The 20,160-nt window shown below is 41.4% G+C and overlaps 1 protein-coding gene across 1 annotated transcript in view; it reads right to left on the bottom strand.

The window, feature by feature from the left end:
* Nucleotides 1–20,160, bottom strand: part of TMEM132C (transmembrane protein 132C) — a gene marked incomplete at its 3' end in the record, with an annotated part of 154,374 nt that overhangs the window by 85,911 nt on the left and 48,303 nt on the right. Inside the window, exon 3 of the mRNA XM_008948036.1 lies at nt 2,574–2,720. Coding sequence (XP_008946284.1) covers nt 2,574–2,720 — 147 coding nt within the window. The remainder of the gene's footprint in view (nt 1–2,573; nt 2,721–20,160) is intronic.

Raw genomic sequence — 20,160 nt, 5'->3', positions numbered from 1 at the left:
AAAAGCGTGACCCACTTAAATTCCCAAAATGGAATGGTAAATGATTATTGACATGATGAGCCTAAAATACATCCCTTTTAAAATTATTTATATGAAGTGAAAGGTGTATTAGCTGCTAAGTGGTGTTGCATTCAGATAGAAACTGCTTGTTTCAAAGTGCTTACAGTGTAGTTATATCCATACACTAATGACACTAGAAATAGGCAAGAAAAGAAAAGCAATACGGCAACAAAAATGAGTAGTTTTATTGAGTATGATAATTTGTTTCCAGGGATATGAAGGGGAAAGAGCACAATGGTTCTCCAAGGTGCATCAGGAAGAATCCTGAGTAAACAACAGCACAGAGGGAAAGGCCAGAATTCCCCATTCATGTGCTCAACACATCACTCTCCCCATGACCAGGATGAATCTTGGATGCAGTTTGATCTGGCTACCACAAAACAGTTTGTAGAAGGCAGAATTCCAATGTACTGAGAATCTCTTATGAATTTAAGTAATATTCTGACTTACTTCACAACCAACTGTCCAAAATCAGTCCCATTGGTTGCAACAGAATAATAAAGCACAACTGTAGAAGACCCTTCATTGTCCTTTCCTGCTAGCTGTTTCTCTGTGCTGTGCTAGAAACAGTTGGTCATGTAAAGAATAACATACTATTATGTTATTATAGTTCATAATGAACTATATTATGTTCATAAAACATTCAAGAATTACAAACTTTCATTTACTTGCTTTTCAGCAGCTCTTTTGCAAAGACAGCCCCTCTGCTTGTATGTTAGCCAACATATTTATGAGTTGGCTGAGTTTGCTGCAAGCAAAGATTAGCCTGTGCTGATGCTGGAACTCCAAAACAGTACCTCACATCTGCACCGACCCTGCTACAGAACTGCCCATCACCCACATGGACTGCACTGCTAAACCAACCTGAAAAAGCTGGTGGCAGCACAGAAAGATCCCCTGAGGGACCTGCAGGTCACAACCAAATTAGATGAGCTTAATAGAATGTTTGTTCTGTGCGCAGAGGGCTCCAAGTGACACTCAGAAACCCAGTGACTGTAGTGCCCATGGCATGGGGTGGGCATGGCCAGGATTCCCCATCCAGCTCTTCCTTCTACACAAACATGTCACTCAAACCCAGGTTCATCCTGCTTTCAGAAGACAGTCACTATTTATGTACACAAATGACACGGGCATTAATTAAAACATGGAGTTTTATTTGCATAATTAGCGCTAAAAGATATTTTTATGGGTTAATTAGACTTTATTCAAATTGCACCGAGAAGATTTAATTTGGGCTTTGATAACCTGACTGCTACAGTTCTGCAGCAGTTGCAAATACACTCAGAGTTACATGCTACTCTAAAGCCACATCCTCCCTTTCAAATTGTTTTGGTTTTTCACTTCTGGCAGGCTCAAATGATATATTTTTCCTTTCCTTTTACCACCCTCCTGCTCAAACTCTCCACTGCAAATCTCACTAACTGCAATGATATCAAGTGTAAATACACTGAATCACTGAGCTGCTCATGACAAGAGAAATTTCTGCACTTTATAGAAGCCTAATATTTCCCAGGCATTCTGACTGAGCACAGAATACAAATGTTAGAATCCACTCAGGTTTTTGTGCCTGGAGACAGTACAAACCAAGTGCCCAGGAAAGCAATAATCAACCCAGCATCCACCCAGGCTTTTATGCTACTCTTCAATGAGCCCAGGTTTGAGGCTAATAACAAGTGCAGGTGTAGGGATCTGTACAGTGAAAACGTGCTGCGTGGACCAACGTACAGCAGTGTGGGGAGGATTCATTACAACAATACCCAGCAGGAGCAAAATAATTCCCATGGAAAGCAACAACGTATGACCTCACTGTGTGCTGCTGCAGACAATCATACTCATTGGAAAAGCACTGCTTTTGTGCCTGTGGAACAACCAGATCCAGCCTCTGGGAAAGCACTAAAGAGGAGAGGAGGCACTGGCAGGCCAGCTGATCCCAGTGCTCCCTGGAGTGTGCTGCTTGGCCTCTGGCAGTTCCCACCGTACAGCTTAGCAAAGGAATCCTCCCTTTCTGAAACAAGTAGCTCTTTGCAAAGGGGGATTTTTCTGTGTTACATACAAGGCACTAACTACTGAAAGGTTTCAATTACCCTGTACCAATGTTCGAAAGTTACAGTGGTTCACTGTGGAAGAATTTATTGCTCGCTTGATGAACCAACCACAGAGGCTCTGATAGTTCAGAGAAACAAGGTCAAAGCTATCAAGCCAAAACATTATGTTCAGTGAAAACCTTTAAAATTAAGGATATTCATATTCATGGCGAAATGACACCCTCTATGCCATGTGGGCCTATTCTATTCCTTTTTTTAATTTAAACTGATGAATTTTATTACCTGGAAACTGAGATGCCCTGGTACAGATCAACAGATGGTACCGTAGTTAACGGAAGTGTCTCCAGATTTCCAGGCTCCAGGTTTAATAGCTATGAGTAGTGGTAACACAAGCCCTAAGTCTTTCATCCATGGATGGTATCATGGATACAAATGAGTGCAATGTGCCGAGGAGATGAGGTCTCATACCTGTTCCTTGAGCTTGGTGCTATCCTCTGACAAATAACTGTTGTGGTTGAATGCTTCCCACCGTTCCCCACTTCTTGTTTCACGTCCCACTGCCGGGGGTCACTTGTCTGTGCACTGAGAATGTTTACACCTTTCTTCACCTTTGCCCTGTTGGAAACAGAAATTGGGAAACACCGACGAGTCATTTAGGATCTTCTAAATGCAGCTCAGGCATGGAAATCTCAACACAGCAGCTTTAAGCTAAGTATTAGATACGTTTCTAAGCCATCGGTAAATAAGAGAGCAGTACCATGAATGCAGACCTAAGTCAATGTATCACTTTTTTTGGAGAGAAACACTTAACTACCCTCCTTTATGTGTTCTATCAACAGCAGGCTGGAGTTATGATTAAGACTGAACCTGCAGGAAAACCTGCACTCACGGTTCTTTTCTCCATTCTGGCAATAATCTTCCCCAAACAGAAATTTGTCCCAACACAGAAGACTCAGAAAGGGTCTGTTCATCTGTATCAAGACAAAACTTGTGCTTCATCACTGCCCCAAGGAATACTTCATGGGAGTTTTTTAAATAACCAATTTTTATTCCATATGATAATCTCCTAGGTACCAGTGGACACATTATTGCCATTCTTCCTGACAACTCCTTCTCTGTGACAGGTTCCCCAGGAAGTTTCTGTTTCAAATCTCCAGCCAGGGAAGAATACAGCTGTTGGTCAGAGACAAGTCTTTGTAACTCACAGATGTTCTATAGGATGCAAATTTCTGCTACTGTTAGTTGCTACATCCTGTAAAACAGTTAACTATATTTAGAGATGCTAACAACATGAGCAATAAATGTATGGAGGCTTAATTAAAAAGCATTGGTTTAATTAAGGAGCAGTTGTATATAGAACTCCCAGCAAAGATTCTGTTTGGGTGCAGAACATGTAGCTGCTGATCTTCAGTACATGGCTTTGTGAGCAGCGTGGCCCCACTCTCAGAGGAAGAAGGCAAAGGGCTGCTTAACTTCACACCATCAGAGAAGAGTCCTTGGAGCTCTACCCAGCTGAAACTGGCTTTTACCATCGCAGAGAGGCTACAGCATGTCAAAAATCATATTTTTCTAAAATGCTTACGCAACACAAAATGCTAGTTATTGAGCAGAAATCAACCAACAAGATGTCAATATCTTCTTGACATTTATGAGGACTCAGCACCTAAATTCCTTGGAAAAACAGGTGTTTTTGACACTAAAACACTTTAAAAACATACTTGTGAATGACTGAGAGTGCACTTGAGTTCTTGTTGCAGTTTCTCAACAGTGAGCCAAAACAATTAATTTAAGGCACTGAAAAAGAAAACTTTCTTGTTCACAGCATAAAAGCTTAGAGTGCTTAATTCTCACATTTGTAACAAGAAACATCAAGGAGCTTCACAGATTGCTGTCTTTCTCTAGTAAAACTAGCACAAATCTGATGCATTTCTAATGCCTTCAGCTGGATTACTCAGAAATGAAAACAGGAAAAATAAAAGGAGAATCAAATCCATTACTGAAAGTTCATTGAAGTTCTAAGTCCCATTAAGTTTTCCAGCATATTACAGTTCAAATAAATGAACAATAAATAAACATTTCATTGATAATAAAACACCACCATCAGTCTTGAATACAAATACATCAATAAGGTTTTGGTGGTATGGATTTTAGGAGATGTTTGGATGTATTTCAGGATGCTGTTATTTAGTGACTAGAGAGACCTAAAAACTGACCATTTGGATCCTTTGTTCAGCTGTTCCTTGAGACAGGCTCTGAAATGGCACAGTGTCAGCCAAAATGAAGTTCCTCATGTTTGGATTTCCAACAGAATTACAACTTTGTCAGCAGCTGCAAATTGCTCTTTCCACCATGCAGCTTGACATAGTCAATACCTGGGCTCCTGTTAATTAGGATGGACACTCTGCACGGCCAAGGTTAGTGGTAAAATGCACTGCCAGAGGATGAAAGACCATGGCTGCAATGCCATTTTGTTAATTAACTACGGGATGGGGCATTAAGTTGAGTGGTTTTCACATATGCCATTATATAAAGCCCATTAAATAAAAAAATTCCATCCCAGGGTAAAGTAGGTTATGTTTAGTGAGAAAAATCAATGTTGTGATTGCACTTAGCACTGGAATTAGGGTATGAACACCCAGAAGATTGACCTCCCTAAATAAATATGCAGAAGCACAATTTGCAACTCTCCCTCTAAAAAGGACATTGAGTTTTATATAACAAGGTCAATGGATGAATCAGAACTGAGCCCCATGCATTTTTAAATGCAGTCTGCACGCATATGCTACAGATGTTTTCACTTAAATTTTTATTTACTTAGCGTTTGAGTGCTAGCAAAGAAAAGTCTATTTAATTCCTTACCAAAGATTCGTTGACCTTGTTGTATACTTGTGATTAAATATTAATTTTTTAAATCAATAGTGCCAACTTTGTACATAAAAATTTCTAAGTTTTACTACCTCTATAAACCCTGAGACCAAGGACTTGGAGACCAAATTGCTTGACAGGCTCTTGTATTTCCCCACCTAATCTATGCAATATATACACATTTGCCACGTTTACTTAAGGGAGGCAGGTACAGTGACAATAAATGGAGTTTAAAACAGCTGAAGTACTCCAGGATTCTTTAGGCTATGATTCCCCACTCCAACTGGAAAACTCTCCTCTTTGACACGTCTGCTTGTTTACAAGCAGATGGATGTCCTCACACAGAGGCTTTTCTGCACAGCTCTCCATCCTGGCAGCATCCACCAGCCATAACCTGTCAGCTTGGACTCCCACTCAAAGTGGAGTCAACAATCTTCCTCTCCAGCATTATTCTAGACAATTATTGTATTTTCTGTGGGTGTCACCAAATTGCCTCCATCACTTTGGCTATGTGTGCTCTTCACAGTGGCAGCAACAAAAATCACTCTCTCCTTTTTCTGGATCTAAACACAGACCCTGTTAAGTGAGTCACCTACAAATGCACAAAACCTATGGGCAGCAGCTCATTTATTTGAGTTTGATTGTCTGTGTGCTGAAAGATACTCACGGTTTTTGATCTTTTGACAAAAGCAGACCTTGCAATGGAAAGATGAAAGAAAGTCCATCATTAAGAATGGCACAGAACACCAGAGGTCAGCTTCAATCCCACCCTGGATCAAGGGCTCTATCTGAATGGGGTTTTGAAGCTTTATGAACATATGGTAGCCAGAACAGTGAAAGACTTTCTTGCTTAAACTTCCAAGGTTATTAATTCTCAGCACAAGAAATCTCTGCCTCATCTTTGTCTCAAAATAACTGTCTCTCTTTAAATCTCTCATATGGTGAATTACATTTTGCTGGCATGCAGAACAAGCAGCATCTCGAAACCATTGCAGAAAAGTCTCCAGCAGTTTACCTAGATACCATGACTTAATTTTCGTCTAGATCAAGTAAAAATATTTACTTATGCAATCTCACAGCAGATGCATTTGTGTAAATGTGCTATTTCCAAGCAAATATTTTGTTTCCAAATTGAAGCTTTTAATTGTATACAAAAATTTCCATGTAGCACCTTATCTTCCTAACATGTAAAACTTAGAAATGGTGTTTCTAATGAATATATTCTGATCAACTACAGATGAAAATCTAGCTGTTCCATTTCACTGTCCTCGAGCTACAGGGACTCTCAGTAGTCTTTAGACATAACACTATAAAGCTGATAAAGCCAGTAACTGAAAGGCAATTGAATCAGCAACAGCCAGAGCTGAAGATGTGACTTATGACTTCAGGAGCTCAGGTTATACTTTCCTATTTATATTTTAATCTTTCATAACTGCTATGGCCATAGAAGGGTTCTGCCACCTGCAGCAGTGCTATAGAGAGGGCAGGTTGCTGAGTACTCCACATAGTTCTGCACATGCTGTGTGATTTTGCTGGCATACACTAATCCTGTATGCATCACCTCTTACTCCAGAGAAAGTCATCCTCAAAGCACAGATCCAAACAGAGCTGCACTGTCTGGGTGTGCTGTGATACAGGTAAGTAATCTACCAGCAAAGGCAGAGTGAAGTTACAGGTAGGCTAACACCAATGAAGGTGACCAGGAGCCCTTGGCTGTACAGGTCCCAGTTCCCCTGAGGCTGGCACGAACACCCCGCTGACTTCCTGGCAAGCTAAGCTGGTAGTGTGAATCAGTGGATGATTTAGCTTCCTGGATGGCTCACTGCAAGGTCAGAGCAGCAGCTGTGTCAGTGCCAGAGAAGTGCAGAAGCAGGAAGCAAGGAGGGGAGGGGAGACCAGAGCAAGACCTTCAGGTTCCTCTTACATGGGGTTAGCAGCATTGTCAAACTGCACTCCAAGAGCAAGTTTATGCAGCAGCCAGGGTAGATACGGCTGCCCTAAAGAAAGAAAAACTAAATTAATACTAGATTACTATCATCTGTGAGCTTCATAATATCTGGAATAGCGTTCCAGGCACTAAACCTTCTGGTTCCTGTTTGTCTGTTTTCAGAGGGTTATACTGAGCTCTGCATCTCCTGTGCCCCTCACAAATGCCACGTTCTTCTTGGCATGCTTTACTTTGATCTGAGAGCAGTCTGGTTTTAGATCAGTGACCACTGCTTTGTACAGACAGCCTCTTCAGCTCACATCTGTTGTCCAAGCTGCTGTGCCAGAAGACTCTTCTTTAGGAAGCATTTGAAATGTAAATATTAGAGACAGATGCAGGTTCAGTCCAAGCGGGGGGATCGGCTCATCTGTAGGGTAGTCCCTGGGTCACAGGAGCTGAGCGTGGGCATGCTGGACCTCACCATGCTGGGCAGGGGGAGGATCTCACGCTAAATCCTCTGCATTGCCACAAGTAAATCCTTGTCTGGTTATATTTGTCAACTTGGTGTTTCAACTTAACAAATGCTGACCCCTTTTGGTCACTCTTCTCTGGAGCCTCACTGCTTCTTGCAACTCTTTGCTAGTCCTCCCTTAGTTGCCCTGACTTGTAGAAGCCCCTGACATTACTGACTGTAAAGGTCACTTTGTAAGAAATTATTTTACTGCATCTCCCCAAACCCTGGTGGCCTGTTTCTGGGCTGCACTTTACAGTAAGTCTCTAACCTTCCCAAGTTCTGCCAAAAATTTTTCAACTTCTTCCTGCCATGAATTAAAGTTCTCTCCTTTCCTTCTTTGTTCCTAGAGTAAATCAGGAGATTAAAGCCAGCTGCGGGAACCCATAAAACCCAGGCAGGAGACTAAGCACAGCAATTAAGCAAGATTTGTTTTATTAAGTAAATCTTTTTCCTTTCATCTTTCTATGTAAAGTGAGTTGCTAGATTTTACTGCAGCTCTGAATGAACAGGACAGACATCTGCCTGGCAAAGGAAGATTCATTAAAAACCTCGTTGCTGGCCTTAGTTGAGAAGCCCAAAGCAGGACAGAAGAATACAGCCTGGTTAGGCACGCTGACCTTTCAAATTTGCTCCTTTAATTTCCAAAACACATGGACAAAGTAAGTGTGATTAAGTGGCTATGGCTCTGTTTAGCGAATCTGGGAGATCAGGTATCAGCTCCAGGCTTCCCACACGATTCCACACAAGCCACAGGAGCCCTGTTTGCCTCCACCCTACCCTAGCAAGGAGATTTCCACCTGTATTTCACATGGCCACCTCTTTGCTGCAGAGCTTTTCATTGTCAAGCCACATGCACAAGTAAACAAAAAAAAAAGAGCACATCTCAGCTGGGGAATTTGGGTACTAAATTTATTAGGTAATAAACTACTGCTAATGGTAGTATTTCAGATCTGGTTCCCATTAAGAAGTCTAAGCTGAAGGGCCATCCAGGTGAGAACTTTGGTTTGGAGTTTTACACTTACAACATGGGCTAATCATTAGTAAAAGTGAAGATCTTGCTTCTCAGATCATCCTTTCTCTTTCAGGCATTTTCTTTCTCATGGAGTATCCAGAAAAGGCCTTCTGGAAACAGCTTTTGTAGAAAAGGATAAGCACCCTTTAAAATGTCAAAACAGCTAAACTCTAGGTATTCAGTCCTTGCTCTTCAATCCCTCCCCTTTTCCTTTCACTTTTTAGAATGCTGGTCCATTTAAAACAACTTCCCAAAAAAATGTCATGTCAAAACAAACAACAACAAAGAAATATTTTACTTTGAAAATGCAGTAATAAATTCCTCAGGAATCTCCAAAGCAGAATGCTTATGCTTCTTGAGTAGAGGTGTAACTCTGTGAGCATTCGAGACAGATTTCAGTATTTCTGAAACTTCCTCTGTCAGCTGAATTGGCCTGAACTCAGCTTCCCCAAAACTGCGTATCTTGGTGACTTCACTGTCTGCTAAAATTACATAAATTCCTTCCATGGCCAGTGAGGAATCCTGGGATTCAAAACTGCTCAGGGGCTGATCTTTTGTAGTGTTTCTTACATAACTAAAATTTCCTGAGACACTAGGAAAATCAGCTGTCTTATTTCAATGGCAATAGGTGCTTCAAATCCCTTAGGAAGCTTTGAAGAGCTCAGCTGCAAGGCACGAGGTGGATGCTGTCAGCTGTACCATTTTTAATTTTTTTTCCCCCAAAACTGCAATCCAATGTGCTTTGGGATGTTCCAGTCAGAGTTCTTTGGTTTCAGGTGATTTCTGTGGTTAACACTTTGTTAGCACTACCAGTCCTCTTGAGGTGTCTGGTATCCTATTATTTACTTTAAAAGAAAAGGAAAAAGAGGCTTTCTGTGGAGCTTGGATACCACTACTTAAGCCATAGAAGCAGCAATTTAACCTCTTAATACACCTCATGGCAAAACTGCTTTCTCCAGAACTGGAGAAATAGCACTAGTTAAGGGATTACAGGAAAGGTGTGGGGGGGGAAGAATATATATTATATATATCTATATATGTATCCTGCTTTATATCTATATAATGATATATAAATAACAGAAAAATCTATATCTACATTTAGATATGTATCTATAAATATAGCTATAAAAGCAGGAAAGAACTAACTACACAACACAGACAATCAGGGTTTGTCTTCCAAGCTGAGAGGAAACCCAATCTGAATTTACAACCTGCTAACACTCTGCCTCCAGCAAAGATAAACACTGTAACCTGTCATGGGGCTGCTACCGCATTTAACTCCAGCTCGTCCTGCTTTCAAAGAAACAATCACATTTCAGCCCAGATATTACTGGGAGCTTCTCAAATTCACTGGTTGGGTGGAGTGTTTAAATCTGAAGCAGGCTCACAGGAGCCCAAAACATAAGGGAGCTCTTGCAATGGCTACCAGAAGCTCTGCTCGCCCTCTGCTTGGCCAACTGGTACTTATGGGGCCACTTAGGTGGCAAGACCACTGTTCAGGAGCTCAAATTATCAGAGCAGTAACAAGATAGGAGACAAGATGGTCAAAGGTAGAAGAAAGCAAAATCATGCACCAAATAACTCCAGTCCAGCATACATCTTTCTTTCCTTAGCTCCCCAGTCCATAGCTTCAAGAATTTCTCTGGACATAGCATACACCATCAACTCCCACAGTTTTACATGAATTCTTGCTGGGTTTAGGTGTTTGGGGTTTTTTTAAGCTTCAGCCCCACGAGTCATTTGGAAGCAATCTTCACAGCTATCGAGAAATGGGGAAGAGGAAAAACTGAAAGCAGAAAAGTAAGTTAATAACAAGAACCCCATATTTGTTCTTTTTGTAATTCTTAGTACTTTTGTAATGCTTGAGGTTGGCATCCCAAAACACAAAAAACCATCCTCATTAGGAAGGCTGGAGATCCCTTTGTGATAAGCATTGTCCAAGTGTGGCACAGAAAGCTCTCCTTCTCCTCAGAGTTTACTATAAAAGTATTAAACAGCACATGGAAACACATAATTTGGGAGCACAAAAGCACAGGGGACAAGACTACTCCCATCAAACCCCTGCTCACTGTCTTTCACCTGTAACTCAGGTTACATCATCAGCAAAGATGACTGGGTTCACAAGGAAAGCCAAGAAAGCTCTTGGAGGACCAAAGCCTTGCAGGGTCCAAGAGGTGTCTGCAGCAGTGCTTTAGAACTGTTGTACTCCTCATACCAAGCATTTCACTTCCCTGACCTTAAACACCATGGGGACAGTCTGAGTTTGCAGTTTTCTTACGACTTATTCACGCTTTCCATTCCCTTAAAGAGCAAAGGAGTAGGAGTGCTCTTTTATAACTTGAAATGCATAACCACCAATGGGTACAAGTCAAAGATCCATCTCATGGACTCGGCAAGGAACTGAAAGAAGTTGATGCATAATCATATCTAGGTAAAGCCCCTGAAAAATCTTTGCTGTGGGCTCTGTATCTGAATGGCCACGTTTACAAATTCCTTACACAAGGAAGCATTAGCCACCAGGCTGTCTGCTTCCCCCTCTGCTGAAAAGCAACTTGGAATAAGCATCTGTCTCACACTAAGACATGCTTGCAGAGAGACAGGAGAGAGACAGAGATGGGTGTTGAGTAAACAAAAAACCTACCAGGGTGGATCCAGAGTGCAGATTCAGCTGCACACACTAAGTACAAGCTCATCACCTCCCCAGATCTATTTTATAGGACCAAAGATGCTTTGTAGATAAGTAAATGCTTTGAGATTATATTCCCTGCTACATGCAGTTTCTATTATTACAAAAAAGCCCCTCTAAGCTGCATAGTTGTGACATTGCCCCAGCTGGCAGAGCAATAAGGGTGCTGAGGACAATACTTACTGTTTGCAGTGGTTATTAGGATTATTACTTAGACCCCAAGTGACTTCCTGAAGTAATCTTCCCGTGCAGTCCCTGTCGTTCTAATCCCACCCACACTCCCCCTTCAGCAGCTGTTCTGAATACAATTTTGCCATCAGCCATGCAGCTATAAGACTTGTGTTTCCTTTTCCCTTAGTGAAATACAATATTGCTGAGATCAATGGCTAGTAAGAGGAAAGGGCAAGTGTCCTTAAAACATCAGGAAAGAGAGAAGCCATTCAGTCAAGTAATTGTTTCAAATGTTAGGTACTGTAAGAAGGGATGAGAAAAGGCTGATTATCAGGTGGTTCAGCCCCAAGATGCAGCACTGCCTCTTTTGTACTCTAATTAGTCTAACAAAACTTGACTGGAGGACAGAGCATTTTACTATTGCCTCGGAGAGAGCTCCCTCCAGACAGCAGGGAGCTTGCTGACTCTCCAGGTGCTATAATAACATATATATATATAAAATAATACATAATTTCCATCCATTGAGGGGCAACCTTTTGGCACAGATGAGTGCCAAAATGGCAACCAACAAAGCAGAAAGACTGCTAAGAAAGGTAACTGTAGAATAAAATAAGAATTACAGCAACATGTTTTCTTTACATCCCTTCTACCACACCTCTAACATTTGGTAACAGTTCTTCCTTTGCCCATCCTAATCCTCACACTTCTGTATAGCCCCTTTAAGGCACATTAACACTGCTGCTATTCTTCATTTCGTTTCAGAACAAGCACACCTTGTGTTGTCATCTGCAGGCAGGAAGGCGATAGAAATGCTACAAAGATGGTCTAGGGGGATAAGCAGACAGAAGTACCAGCTTTTATGTTTGAATTGAGTCTTAATCTTGTAAATGCTGGCAGTGATCTGTACCACAGCCTCCAAATTGGGTTCTTTCATGCTTTAAGTTTACCCAGCAATAGCACAAATCCTTATGCCCTGAGGTGGTTGCTGGTAGTTCGTGTGTTAGGTACAGATCTGAAGCCCCTGAGACCTCAGGTAAGTCAGCAAAAATATTCCTGCTGGTAGGTGATGGATGCTTATGTGGCTCAAGAGTAAGAAAGTAACACTAATAAATTAAGGATGGGATGTGGCTCAGGGAGTTCAAGGAATGTAGAAAACCACTCTCATCCCCCCACAGGTTCTTCTGCAATTTAAACAAATATTTTGCCTTTTTTTTTTCCAGAAGTAAATGAGTAGAAAGACAGACGTAATTTTCTAATCATTAAGAAATACTTCAAAACCTGATGGGTTTTACCTTGTATGTGCATGGATACACTTGTCCACAGATACATACAGAGTGTTTTCATACACAGTTTTCTTGTTTCTCTCCCCTTCATCTTTTCCATGTCTGTCCCTCCACATTATTGACTATAACACTGACTATAAGAGAAATGAGCCTGTCTGGCTGTAGGACTGTAACACCAAAGCACTAAGGTACAAAAGCTTGGGCAGCAATTCATTTGGAAGTTGCTTTCCCTTTTCTGTGTTTGGTTTCTCCTACTCCAGGCTCAAGTATCTAATTGTAACAGCAATTACTGCTGCAGAGCATCTCAACCAGCTCTGCCCTCTGTCCACAGCAGGCTGTCTGAAGACATCTTTAATGCTAATTACAGACTATCAAAGAAAGGGCTTTTCCTACAGAAATTCACCAGCAACAAGGAAAGGGAGTAAGAACTTCAATCAAAATAAAAGTATGACAACACTTTTTAAAATAAGGCACATTTGAACCTTTCAGGAGGCTGAAAAGTTTCTGCATGGAGACAGGGTTGCCTTAGGAGTGAGCAGGCAGATATCCATGCACCAGAAACCCCAAACCTGCTGTTTATTGTAGTTACAAGACAAACTTCTACACCTTTAATTTGCCAGGCCTCTTAAGGTCATCAATATTATCTCAACAACCATTGCTGGACATGCCCAAGGGCAACAGTCCCCTTGGGCTACCATCAGCCATTTCAACAGGATCCTTTAAGTACATTTTTTCTTTTTGTGGGGCAGAGGACAACTGTGAGCTCTTGAGGCCATAATGAAGAGAGGGAAGTCTTGAGAGGTTAACAAACTGCTGAGCTCCTTTAACATATTACAGGAATCAGAAGGAAGATTCTGGGATGTATCAAAAGAAAACCAGCTGTTGGTGAAAGCCAGGGGCAACAGCTTGCTCCTGGATGCAGATATTGAGGTCATGATATACTTAAAACAAGAAAAAACACCCACAAGGTAAAACAGATCAATACATTTGTAACTCTCTGTGTTTATTCCTTTTCTTTATAAGGAATACAGATCAGCATAAGTCACATTCCCTTTATGATATCCTGGGGAGCCTTTTTTTGTTCTCCCCCCCTCAGTGACTCTCCCCAAAAGTCATTTCAATTCATCCAACTGCAGCCAGCTACTAACTGCAGGGATGAAAATCATTTTGTTTCAGCTTGATGCAGCAGAAATGCACTAGACCTAAATAGCACATGACAGGGCACAACACAAGCACCTGATTTAGGGTTGTGCAAGCTTCAGCAGCAACAAAGGATTTGCTTTCTGAAAATGCTGAAGCAGCTACTCCCAACATGGTCTGTATCAGACAAATAATATTCCAAATTAAATGCTGGGTAAATAAGCACGTGCAGGGATAGGGAGCATCCCCTGCAATCAGACTTCAAGTGCTGCTGCAGAACCTTGGTCATGCCCTCTTAAGTTCTCCAGCCTCCTCTGCAATTGCTTTTTAAAGCCCTCTCTAGACACAAGTGTGTTAGGCTGTGGAGACAAGGTTGGAAGTGTCCTGACTACATTACAATGGTTCAGACAGCGGTCACTGAACAAAAAGAGCACTAACATAACTCTATACATCCCCCTTCTAACCTGGGGGCACCCGATTCATAACTTTCAGATGCTCAATACTGGCAAAGGTGCTGCACACTCTTTTTTGGGGCCAAAGGTCAAAGAAAAGCTGTGCAGACTTGCAGTGAGCCTCCACTCCTTTTCTATGCCATTCTGCAGAGTACTTCTAGAAACAGGCAAGATAAACTCAGTTTACAGGTTTCCTCTTGCTAGAGTAACAAACAGCTTGTCATTGTGAGGGAAGTTTTAGCACTGGTCCTTCTCTACCAGAAAGCTGATGAGGCTGCTCAGCAGCCACAGAGGGTGGTGATACTGGATGTGCCCATTGGATATGCCAGTCTATTCCATGCCTTAGCAAACCTCACTAGCTCCTAAACCACCCAAGTCCATATTTGAAAGGCCTTAGATAAAAGCACTAAGAGTTATGGGGTATACAACAACCAAAGATTTAGAGAAATGACAAGTATAAAGAATGGAATATGAATAATATACAGAAAAGGCCATTATTCTATGTACTGAGGGAAAGTGTTTCTGCTCCTTACAAAAGGAAGGATTTATCTTCCCTGATGAGAGGTGACAAAGCTAGAATGTTAATGCTAGAAAAACACAGGGAGGGCAGGAAGAAGGCTGCCAGCAATTTCAGTTTGATTTCATCAGCCGATGGTACAATTATACATTTATTTTTCTGTGAGCAGTAGACACTTTCACATTTGGAGTATCCCAGGGGAGAGACAAATTACTAAGTCTCACAAATCTTTCTAAAAAATTTCACACATATTTCAGTCAAGCAAGACATGGATGTTCTCGATCTCCTGTCCTCTAGGCCTGACACAGCTCGTGTTACTGACTTCAGAGGGGACAAGACTGGTCATCAGGTACTAAGTCTTCTCTCAGTGACAGCAGTTTCATGATGACCTAACTCAGGACCAGCCCCAATTCTGCCTTGCTTTGGATGGTAATTAGGTCAGGCTTTTAGTACCTAAGCTCCCTTAAAATTATAGTACCTCCTCTCCATCTATCACTAGGTCTTCTACTCTCCTGCTCCAGTCCATGTGTCCCTCTGAGCTTGCAGCTGGGGATGCTGACCAGCTCAGCAATGTCCACGATGTCAGAAAACATCACATAAATACACTTACATTTCCACACCACAACTAGCTCATATGTATCTGCTATATGCTCTACTTTAAAGCTCACAGTGCTGAGTTTCATGTAAATGCAACCATTTCAGTGTGAGCACACTTGCAGCAAACACAGAGGTGGTATGGCAACCTAAACAGGACTGGAGACTGGCCCATGTCATTATTATTAGCAGAAATAGCAGCCTCAAGAGAAAAGCTAGAAGCTTTGCTATGCTGTCACACTAATGCATTATTGGAGAGTTTATACCCCAAAAAGGGTTTCTTGAAGGGAAAAGGAAGAGAAAATTTTGTACCATAAATGATAGAAGAGCCCTAATTTTGTTTGGATCAGACTGCTTAAAGTCCAGGTATTATCTATTTGCAGATAGAAAGGAAAATTTATCACAGTCCCACAAACTTGTTGTTTCTTGCATTGGTATGGAAATTGGGTGCTAATTCTCAGCATGGAGAACCACTAGGCTGAATAATATTAACAGAACAATTACACTACCTGGAGCAAAGCTGCCATGCACTCAATATGCAGAAAGTGTGCCAGCCTTGCAATAAACCAATATTGCAATGCTCTAATTCTGACCTAGCCACAGCGGTACCCCGCTCCACGAGATCACCTCTGACTTCACTTTATGGCAGAAGCTGGAAGGCCATTTTCCACCTTTTCATGATATTTTAAGGCTATCCTTTCAGCATATAAAAGGTAATAAAAGAAAATGAGACAGACTACATCAAATGTTTAATTATTGTTATTGAAAAGTAGTAGTGGAAATTATCTGAAAAATCTCACAAAATTAATGTTGGAGTATAAGTTCTTAAGTTAGGTATGTAAAATTAGGACACTCTCCCTACACCAAGCAGATATAGCTGAGATACAGAGGTGAACTTCAGGACTGGCTTCTCCATCAGCCAGCTGAAATACAGCTTCTAAAGTATGCTTTTAGTTGTTATCTAATTTAGTCTTTCACTACCAACCTGCTCTCTCAATCCAATTTTACTAATTTTTAAAAACCTTTGCCCTCCTAATCCTATTATGTTGGTGATTTTAAAAAAGATTTTGCTGCAAGGGATTCAGAAAACAAACACCACCCCTGCCACCTGCTCCCATTCCTCCTTCCCCCCTCCAAATGATGTCTTCCCACATTGACACCCCAAAACGTTTTGGTACTTTGGAATTGGTCCGGAAATAGATGCTTATTTTTGCCTTTCTCCGCTGCCCTTCCAGTTGGAATTTCCCAGCCTCTGTTTGCAAGGGTGGCATTTGGAAGACCAATGACCTATTTTTTATTTTTTATTTCTACCTCTGCTATTCACAAAGCCTAAGGCCCCGGGATGAATGCAGCTCCCCCAGTGCATGCCGGATCCTCTGTCGCCTAATGACATTTGTCTAAAGCTTGTGGTGAAAACAAGGTCTGTGAGCTGAGCTGCAGCAATACCAGGGGTAATGTGAGGTTCACAAAGGCAATAAATCCATCCTCTGAATGGCAGTGGGGAGATTTACTTTTTTTTGACAAGCCAGAGTGGAGAACTGGGAGGTTAGGAAATCATTAAAACCCCTCTCCCATCCAGTAAACAACATAATTGTTGTATTTCTCCAGTTGTATTAAAACTTGTACAAATAGAGTCGAATGAGGGAAGAACAGCAGGGAAATAGGATTTTTATTCCCTTAGCTGAATATTCATAGTATATTTTGATTATTAGGGTCTTCCCTCTATACACCTGTTAAATGAGGCTTCGTGGCAGCAGTAAATAATGTGAACCCGTGAAAAATAAGAAGTCACCTTGCAGAGGCAGAACCAAGCATGTGAGCTGGTCTGTGCCCTCTTTATTGTCATTTTCACAGAGAATGAAAAGGCTGCTTTCATAGACAAGGCTGAGGCCTACGGGCAGACAGCCTGAAAAATAACACCACCTTTTCATTTGTAATCTGAACAAATTTCATGTAGAAGCTATTGATGGAAAATGAACTTAGAACCTCACATTTCTATTTTTTCCAGGGTAGAACTGCACTTTAAGTCACAAGCTTTATTAATGGAATAAGTGCATTTGTCTCTTGCAGGCCTGAAAAATAAAGCACTGAGAAATAACATATGGAATACGCCTTGGGCGAGAGATTTTCTTCTGGTAGTGCTGTTTTTCTCAGAAAATTGAAATCATGGCATGAGTGCACATGTTTCTGTAAAGCGATTCACAGAGGGTGGCCTAAAATAGAGGCACCCAAAAAAACACAGACCTTTTTTTATAATATTGCTAAACTGAACTGTTCAAAACACAACGATCGGGGATCCATAAACTCACGAGATGTGGAGTTCTTTTTATTTCCTTCCAAGTTCTCCACTTTGGAGTCTGTCCTTCGAGTCAAACTCTTGGGGAAGTTCTGCTGAGTTTCTTCTGCAAATATAAGGGCTCGAAACTCCATTTTATAATGGGAAGTTTCAATCCTCCTGCCACACCACAACTGCAGCAGGGGATGTTCCTATAAAAATAATAACCAAGACTGACATTCCTTCGGAAGCTGTGAAAGCAACAGTGATGTTAAAAACCATGGTGGGTGCAGGCTTACAATTCTACAAATTCAACTGAGCTTGTTTCCAGGCGCATTAAATAGCTCGGAGGGGTGTCAGACTGGTTTCTTTGCTATTAGCACTGCACAGACAGGCAAGCAGACCCCAGCCCAGACACTGGCATCTTAGGGAGCCTGTTTTGATTTAAAGCTTTCCACTAGTCCATCTTGGGCCTTTGAAACTTTGCTCTAAGATTCAAAGATATGGAACTATCAGTATATCTTGTGCTTCTGGCAGCTCTCTGCCTTAATTTCCCCCTGTTCTGATAGGTAGAGTTTCACTACCTGACCTCAGAGCTGTGTTGCAGCCTTTCAGTCAGTGTGAGTAAAGAGCTTTAGGGCAGAGGAGTGACAAGCGTTGTAAGCATAAGGACTAGAGAAGAGCCTCAGGCACTGAGATTACCTTTTAGTTTTGAACACCTTTGATACAAGGTCCTGGACAAGCAACACAGTTGTCTCATGCTCAGTAAAAATTTACGTTCTTCTGTTCTCTCCCCAGCATCTTGTAAGCCTAAAACCGAACAACTTGGAAAAAAGTGATTCTGGTGAAAAACTCATGCCATTCAAGAGGGCTTTTCCTATTGAAAAGAGCAGTTCAATGGGCCTGCCTGCTTAAAAAATGTCCAAGAAAACAATTTAACATTTATTGACTCTACTTTGATTCCAAACATCACTGTGTCAACAGTTCCAAAAGAAAGTGTAACCTGGCTGTTGTGTTTCATGCTTATAGAGCAGCTAATTGAAAACTTAGCAAGGAGAGAACTGGGGTCTCTGATATGCCACAGAACAGGAATGTTTTGCAACAAACAGATACATTAAAGCACTTCAAACTGCAGTACACATCACTGTCTCCTATTTTACCTCATCAATTACACACAGGGATCTGAAGGCCCCGGAGAAGCTGCCTCTGTGTCTTTCCCCACAAAAAATAAGAAATCAAATGGATACCTTTCCAGCTCCAGTTTTCACTGGGAAATGGTTATCACACGAAGCAACTATTTCTTCAAAGCCAACAAGTTAGCAGTTCATGTTTGTGTTTAATAAAATGGGGTAGGAACCATAATCCGAGTAACAAGCAAAGGAAGAAACCCAGAGCAGCTTTTGCATGAATGGAGTCATGCATCTCACGGCGTGTTCCCAATTCAGCACCAAGCTGTGCCAGCAGCTCTGGGCACACAGCTCTGCCATGGCACCACTCAAAGAAATGATACCATGGGCTGCAGCAGGGCCTGAGTAGTGTCAGAACTGCAGTGTTCCTGTGCAGAGAGGCCCCATCACTCAGGTCAGCGAGTTATTCCTGGGTATCGCTGCTGCACTGGTACAACAGTTCAGTTTTCAAGGTCCGAAAGCCTGCATAAAAACTTACTGAACAGAGACAGCAAGGGCTAGATTGGCAAAAATCCTCCTCTGTTCCAAGGTAAGCAGAAAAGACAAGGTTTTGAAACTGTTCAGCTCCCAGGAGAAAAAAAAAAAAGGAACACCAATTGTATTACTATGATCTTTATAATGGTTAAGAGAATCCCCTCTAGTGCCAGTGAAGTCCATGCACTATCTGACACCAAGAAAGAACACTTGTCTGTGCTGATGCCTAACCTGAAAGAGAACAACTTAATCAACTAATGAGCAAAAAAGCTCTAATGGAATTTTCACTCCAAGGTTTCAAAACTCCTGGTTCTAACAAACTGCAGAAAAGGTGGGGGCTTTTGCTTGCTTCTCACTGGTTTTAATAAAAGAGAAAAGTGATTTCTCCACCACCACTTTCTTTTCACCGTTAGTATCAGATTCCCCAAGAAATATCCAGCATGGAACCTATTTGATGATTCCCATCTAAGTATCACAAGCTTGTGTTGGTACCATATGTGCATGGGGTATACAGGGCACCTTTTGTAGCATCAGCAAACATGCCTCATGAACTGCAATGGATAAAAAAGTTCTATTCTGTAAATGTTTTGCCAGCAAAAATTTTTTTGTATAAACTCCAGTTTCCACAGGTACATATCACTGTCTGAAAGGACATGTGCAGTTCTTCTGAATCTGAGGCAGCAATATAATTAATTAAATGGAGGAGACAATGAAAAACAAATTTTAACAAGCCAAAATGCAATTAACGATCTGTTCCCTTCCGAGAATTTAGGTAATGAATCTGATTTTACACTTCATATTTTCAACAATCTCTGCAGAGACAAAGTAATGGAATGTCCATTACCCTGGCATAAGATTGACATATTCTCACAAAATGCTCTGTGATTGTATAAATAGCATTGAACAAGGAAATCAAGAGCATATAACGTATAAAATATCCACAGACACCTCGTTTTTT

Source organism: Merops nubicus, unplaced genomic scaffold (assembly GCF_000691845.1).
Source record: "Merops nubicus isolate BGI_N331 unplaced genomic scaffold, ASM69184v1 scaffold4269, whole genome shotgun sequence".
NCBI classification, from domain to species: Eukaryota; Metazoa; Chordata; class Aves; order Coraciiformes; family Meropidae; genus Merops; species Merops nubicus.
This window is presented reverse-complemented; position numbering and strand designations above follow the sequence as displayed.